At 39.0% G+C, this 7,560-nt stretch overlaps 1 protein-coding gene across 1 annotated transcript in view; it reads right to left on the bottom strand.

Moving 5' to 3' along the window:
- LOC102021195 (zinc finger protein OZF-like) overlaps positions 1-7,560 on the bottom strand; it is a 38,677-nt gene that overhangs the window by 10,202 nt on the left and 20,915 nt on the right. The window contains exons 4-5 of the mRNA XM_005415021.1: positions 4,266-4,348; positions 2,385-3,334 (exon numbers count right to left, since the gene is read on the bottom strand). Coding sequence (XP_005415078.1) covers positions 2,385-3,334; positions 4,266-4,348 — 1,033 coding nt within the window. The remainder of the gene's footprint in view (positions 1-2,384; positions 3,335-4,265; positions 4,349-7,560) is intronic.

The raw sequence follows: 7,560 nt of genomic DNA, 5'->3' as shown, positions 1-7,560 counted from the left end.
TGAATTTATTTATTTCTTTATCTACTTATTTACAGAGTGGGAGTGTTTATTCTATGCCACCATACCTGAGGATTTTGCCACTTGCTTTTTGTTTTTCCTCAGGTTCACAGCTAGGAGTCTACCTTGTGAAACAGAAAAAACTTTGACACAGTGTTTTGAAAATTGGTGGAGATGTTGTATCTGTTTAAGGAATGAAGGTATTTCCAGTTGTGGACAGGACAGTTGCATCATATCACAAGAAATTAACTTTTGTTCTACTCATTAACATGAGTGTAATTCTTTTCAAATTACACATACTATTTTAATAACTGTGAAATGATACATATCTCTTTTAAAACAATACCAGAGATTTTAAAAGGGAGAAAATTAGCAATTCAAATTTTGATCTACTTATTTACTAATCTTTAAAATGTTTATATTTAGCATCATGTTATACATGTGGATATTACTAAGAAAGTATAAAGTATAAAAGAGAACTCTATTTGCTTCTGTGAAAAAGGAAAACACAGTATCATCACAATATGATGAGTGTGAACAGTAGCTAATGGGATCACACAGTGGATAGAAGGCACCCAGGTGCAATAGAAGGCAAGAGGCCTTGATTTAAGGATGCAAAAGAAGTGGTGTCCTGGCACGAGGAACAGAGGGGCATGAAGAGGCTGGCAAGGAACTGAGGAGGGTGGAGGGAGCCGAGCCTGGAGTGAGGAACTCTCTGATGGGAGAGCCAAATTTAAAGGAAGAGCACTGATGCCGGCCAATGGGAGTAGACGGGAGAAACGCAGAGGGACACAAGGAAAGGTGGAGAGAAAAGAAATACGGGGCATGGGACACCGAGACAAATGGAAGTTCAGCAGCGGAAATGCAAAGACCTGGACCTGGAGGACAGCAGCAATCAGGGGGAAAGGGAGGATTAGTGGAGAAGGAGCTGTGGAGATGTGAAGCACTCCAAGCCGGTTGGGTCGGACACAAAGTAAACAGAGGTGCTGGTTAGGGATGGAACCCCCGCCCTTACGATGTTCCTCAGTCAACTCTCAGTCCAGGGTAACAACAGAGGAAAGGGTTTCAAACACCCACATTTGCAACTTCTACCCATTTGTTCTCAACAAAATGCAGCCTCTTCCCTTCTCTTCTTCTCCCTTCTGAGGTCTGCGTTTCTGTGCTCCCTCTGCCTACCAGGGAGCCCCATTCTCTGCAGAAGGACCCTAGGGGAAACTAGTGGATGGAACTTGGGTGGGTAGAACTGTGCAGGATTGGAGGACCCTCAGTACAGGTGGAGCAGCAGAGAAACCATTTGGGGATTGGGATGTTTACAAATGTTCAGGAACCATGGGAACTAATAAATTGCTGAGCTGGGTCCCATGGGAGCATGGAGGGACCTGTTAAATGATAAATTCATGAGAAGCCTGGGAAGAGTGTGAAGAGGCAGGGTCAAAGCATAGCCCACAGGGACAGGACCGGGTGTAGATAACCAGGAGCCTTGGGGTTAGGGTGGAAATTTCAGGGTGCGGAGTGAACTGTGGAAGGAATGAAGCAGAGGAATTTGGAGAAAGCTGATGAGGACCAGTGGTGGGACACTAGGTATGACTGCGGGAGTTGGTTTGGCCATGGGACCACCCTGGTTGCCTGGAAAATAATGTTTCTGTTTAGAGGGATGTGGTGTCTGCCCACATACACTGTTCATGCCTTGGAGGAGCATAGAACAGTCTGACGTGCGGTGTGCAGTTCTGGGCATACTGGGGATATTTGGGCCCCAAAGAACAAGGAACGATCCTGGGAGTGAAGACATAAGACATGGGGTGGCCCTACTGAGGGACCCGTCCTGCAGACTAGTCCCATGGGGGATCAACTGTGCATGTTCAGGTGGTGGAAGACAGATCCCATCCAAAGCACTTAGACTGGGAAAGGCGGCAGCAAGAGACAGTGGAAGCCCAGTTCTGGGTGAAAGAGCTGGAGCGAATGTGCTGAAGATTCCAGCCAAACCCCACTTATCAGAAGGCAGCCGGCACAGTCATTACGTTCTTGTTCTCTCACACGAGGTCACAACATTTGCTGCAGGCATTTACTGTTTTATTTGTATGTGGTCAGTCACATCACAAAAGTACAGAATCCTGACATATTTATTTCACACGTGGAGAATGATGTTATGATTCATGTCCACGGTGAGTCCTCTCCTGCTGTCCAACATAAGTGTATGCAGTGTAGGCTTTCACACAAAAATGACATTTATGTGGTTCCTCTGCTTTGTGCTTTCTCTGTCAGAAATTACCTTATTGACTGAAACTTCTTTCACACACATGATCTTCATATACTTTCTCTCTTATGTTTTTTTTTTCTCACGCATACATGAGGAATATGATACAGTGACAACTTTCTCACACAGATGTCACTCATATTGCTTCTCTCCTGTGTGTGTCTTCTCATGCCATCTAAGGTTAGATAATATGGAGAAGGCCTTCCCACATAGATGGCATTCATATGGTTTCTCTCTTGTATGTCTTCTCTTATGATTCTTAAGGGTACTAGAATGAGCAAAAGCTTTTTGACACACATGACATTCATATGGCTTCTCTCCCGTGTGTGTTCTCTCATGAATTCTCAGGTACTGTAATTGAGAGAAGGCCTTCCCACATCTATGACATTCATATGGTTTCTCGCCCATGTGTGTTCTCTCATGTATTTGCACGTGATGCAATTGAGAGAACGCTTTCCCACATAGATGACATTCATATGGTTTCTCTCCTGTGTGTGTTCTCTCATGCATTTTCAGGTTAGGTAACTGAGTGAAGACCTTCCCACATAAATGACAGTCATATGGTTTCTCTCCTGTGTGTGTTCTCTCATGTATTTGCAGGTGATGTAATCGAGAGTAGGCCTTCTCACATAGATGACATTCATATGGTTTCTCTCCTGTGTGTGTTCTCTTATGATTTCTAAGGGTACTAGTACGAGCAAAAGCTTTGTGACACACATGACATTCATATGGCTTCTCTCCTGTGTGTGTTCTCTCATGTATACTAAGGTGAGATAATTGAGAGAAGACCTTCCCACATAGTTGGCATTCATAAGTTTTGTCCCCTGTGTGTGTTCTCCTATGACTTTGCAGGTTCAATAAATTATTCAAGCTTTTCCAACAAAGATGAGATTTATATACATTTTCACCGGGATCTGATGTTTGATGCTGACAAAATTTAGAAGACCGATTGAAGATTTTTCCCCATACATAGCATTCATTTGCAGAATTACTTATCTTGTGTCTTCTGAATGCAGAAGGATATGCCAGGGTCTTCCCATACTGATTTCCTTCAAAATCTATCTCCTCACACTGTGGGTTCTCCTGCAGTTGAAGTTTGAAACATAAGTTTATTTTCCAATAAATGAAATTCATACACTTTAGGATATGTAAGTTCAGAGCTTTTAGTAAAACATTTTCCAAATATGCAACGTTAATATATTCCTTTGGCGGTAGGGATTTAGCTTAGCAGCACAGCACCTGCCTGGCAAGTGCGAGGTCATGAGTTCGCTCCCGGGTACCGGAAAAAAACCCAACAAACAAACAAACAAAGAAAATGTCCCCTTGGACTATAAGTCATAGTGTGTTTCCTGAGTGATTAGTGGGGGTAAGAGTGTTTCTCATGTTGGTTGTGTATAATTTTTGTCTTCTTGAAATATATCTTTGTCTCTTTATTTATGAATTCACAATCAGGGATTTTACACACCATAAGTATACGGTGGTAATGTGGAGTGTGATGTAAAAGATGTATGAAGTCACACTCGTCAGCTAATTTTTTTTAATTCATTAAAACTGAATAGTCTTTTTCAGTATGATTTACCTATTTTGTGAAGGAAATCAACTGTTGTTTATGTTATAAAAATATATCTATATAAGTTATATTTACTAATGATTAATTGTACATTAATTAGCAAATTCTAGAGAAATTAGTGTTTTCTCCCTGTATAATCATAGTATCCAATTATCAGATAAGAGGAATATTTTTATGTTTTAGTATCACAAGTAAAAATGAATAGGTTAATAATGATGATTTGGAATTTTTCAGAGTTTCAGTGAAACTGTACATGTTTTTGTTAAGTTTACACATCATAATCCAGAAAATATGTGACATTCTAAATAATCTCAAGGTATCCACACCATGTGATTGAGAGAGTCCTTACTCTTGTCCTATAGAATGCTATTATCCTCAAATATTAACTTTTCTCATTGAAAGGTCGTTTCGATCTGTGCAAGTATTCATGTATCTAAAATATACCCTGGGCTTGATGGTGCGTGATTTCTTCTTCTTCATACTTTGTGTCTTTAACTTCTCCTCTTCTTCGTGTGTAGTCTTCCTTTCTGGAATAATTACAAAAGCAAGTAGTTAACAGTAATTAATAAAATTAAAATGGTAAACCCCATGAAGTTCCATGCATCTCATGCTCTCCAAAGGACATTCCTTTCCATGCAAAATGAGAATTCTACAAGTAAATAATTGATAGAAATTGTAGAAATATATGGAGATTGATTGATGAAATTTTGAGTGCTCAGTAGTTTATATCATATATCATCATGGAAATGTAAAACTTTGTGGAACCTATGATAATAGAAGCAAGATAGGCCTCAAAATTTGGGACATAGTGATTGTAGTTCTAAAATGGAAGGCTATATCTACAATTTACAGTTTTATACATTTAAGATGCCTCCAGAAAAATATCTTCCATGTCAAATAAGTAACAATAATAAACCCAGAATTCTAAAGTTAAATGAGACCTCACATGAATGTAATGAATTTGATGTGAACTGAAAAGCATAAAAAATTTATATTTATTTGTTTAAACTTTACTTTATTGTGTTAATGCGTGTTTCCTGTATGTGAAGTTCACATTCCTCTTGGGAGCAGTAAACCCGGGAACTCTCATGTTAAATGGCAAGATCTGAGATAAATTTACTGAATTAGATGTGAACAGAAAAACATAAGCAATGAAATATTTTATATTGGTATGTTTAAAATTGTATTTTATTTTGTTAGTGTATATTTTCTTCATGGGAAGTTTATATATATCTTGAAATGAGTAAACATACAAAACAGAGCTCTTGTCTTTTTAATCCCCTTTCTGTCCACCTCTCTCTCCCTTCTTTATTTTTCTTTTTGTTTGGTACCAGGAATCGAACTCCTGACCTTGTGCTTGCCAGGTAGGCACTGTACCACTGAGGTATATCCTCAGCCCCATCCCCCATCTTTACAAACACTTTCCCCATTTTATCTTTCATTTTTGGTTGATATGAACATTCTTCAATCACGTTTTTGACAAGTACTACTTATATTCATTGTGGGTGTTGAGAATCTGTACATGGCACACTGGACATCCTTACTCACTCTCCACATTTCTCCTCCTCTCTCTTTCTGGGACCACTTCACATCTGAGAGGGAGCAACGCAGTTTCGTTTCTCCTAACCATTTTCATTTTACTCTTTATGCTTAGTTTGCACTTCTCAACCGAGAGATCAAATGCAGTGTTTAAGTTATCTTTCTGCTTTAATTCCCTCAGCATTGTATTTTCCTGGTGCATCCATTTTGCTTGAAATGTCTCAAATTCATCAATCTTTACAGTGAAGCAACATCACATAAAGTACTGAGATCACATTCTCTGGATTACTGCAATACTTTACAGAGATACAGGCAGATCCCTGGACTTTAGCTATTGGGAATTGCGCTGCCATAAACTTTGCTGTGCATAAATGACTGTTACATGATTTATGAAGCAATCCTGGAAAAGTATTTTTAATGGGAAACCTGGATCGTATGGAATTTCTACTTTCACTTCTTTGAGAACTACGGATACTTAGAAGATTACATTCTACCCACAATTTAGGTATGTGCCCTTTTCATCACAGACAGACCAGTGCTCCTTACTCTTTAACTTCTTTTATGTTTTGTTTTGTTTTTTTGTTTGTTTGCTTGTTTTCTCCGGTACCGGGAACTGAACTCACGACCTTGCGCTTGCCAGGCAGGCGCTTTGCCGCTCAGCTAAATTCCCAGCCCCACTCTTTAACTTCTTTAAGATTGCACACTTCCTGGGATAAGAAACCTTCATGCTGTTCTAGTTTGTACTTCTCTCATGGCAAGAGATATTGATAATTTTTCAAGTGTGTTGTTTGCTGTTACAAAAATATGCTGAAACTCAAGTGTCTATATTATCAAGATGACATGTGATGTTGAATACACATCATACCGCTTGATAAGCAGTGACAATATTCCTCTAAACTCAGACAATATATTTGGGTTTATCTCAGCATTCTCATTCAATGTATTACTTACAATGAAGCCAAAGCAAATAAGGATCAGCAGAAAATAAAACAATAGGAGTAAGACAAGATGAAAACTAACAAACAGAAAAGGTCATGTAATTTATATTTGCTGATGAAACAAATAGAAGCATGTAGGATCTCATGAGCGAATATAGCCAAATGGCAAAATAATCATCATGAGTCAGAAAGCAATAGCCCATTTTTATCCTCAAAATTGAACACTGAGAAAATAATCAGGGAATCTATTCTTTACAACAATTCAATATGTACCATAGGTACTTAAAGTCAACTTCACCAAATAGGTAAAATTATTCTGTATAGGAAATTTCAGAGTACTGAAGAAAGAGTTGTAATCATAGGCTAGAAGGTAGAACTCTTGTATATATTAGATCTAGAAAGTCACACAGAATTCTTATGCATCAGGAGGGCTGGATATGGGAACATGAACAGAGCTTGGAAGCACTGTATTTATCCATGGGTTAATGTGTTGATCAGTTCATAGCTTAAAACAATTTTGAGCATTCAAGCCTGGATCAGATAAGATCTTCAATTAATCCATGAACTCAAAGAGAGAGCTCTTGTCCCTGACCCATACCTCTCTGACACATTTCCTATAATGAACTGTATTTCAGCCTCCATGAATTGAGAGGTTACATATTAAATGAGGCAGCTCTGCCATAATAGTCCATCCTGGAGCCAGCCATCCATATTAGGAAAGCTCTGATATTCTGAGCTCCCATATACATTTAAGAAAAATTACCCAAGTGTAGAAAAGTGACAAATGTCATATGGATGGAGACTACTATGCAGTAGACCTGAACAGGACTTAAATTAATCAATTGGCTTTTCATGTTCACTTGTGAAGCTGCTCAAAGCCTAGGCTCCTTATCTGGAAATGGTGGACACATAGTAAGTGAACATCTGTAAGTCACTAATCACTACTAAAACCTGTAGTGGTGGATGAAGCCAGAAAGCCTCAAAGAATAAGATAAGATCACAGCCAAGGACACCTGGATCAGATCTCAACTGGATAAAGACTGTAGCCTCAGGCATCTCACTCCTGGCTGGATTACCCTAACCCTTATTAAGGATTAATTTAGTAGCTTAATTAGAGAAGTTCTTGAGTGATTCGGCCCTTCTTAAGTACTCCCTTCCCTTCTTCTGATAATCAAATATGTACATGCCACTCAGAGGAGGTCTGGGTCTTAGCCCTGAGAGAATCTTAAACTCTGGGAGAGGGCTTTGAACCTCTTGGAGCT

This window comes from Chinchilla lanigera, unplaced genomic scaffold, assembly GCF_000276665.1.
Source record: "Chinchilla lanigera isolate Chin_1 unplaced genomic scaffold, ChiLan1.0 scaffold00223, whole genome shotgun sequence".
NCBI classification, from domain to species: Eukaryota; Metazoa; Chordata; class Mammalia; order Rodentia; family Chinchillidae; genus Chinchilla; species Chinchilla lanigera.
This window is presented reverse-complemented; position numbering and strand designations above follow the sequence as displayed.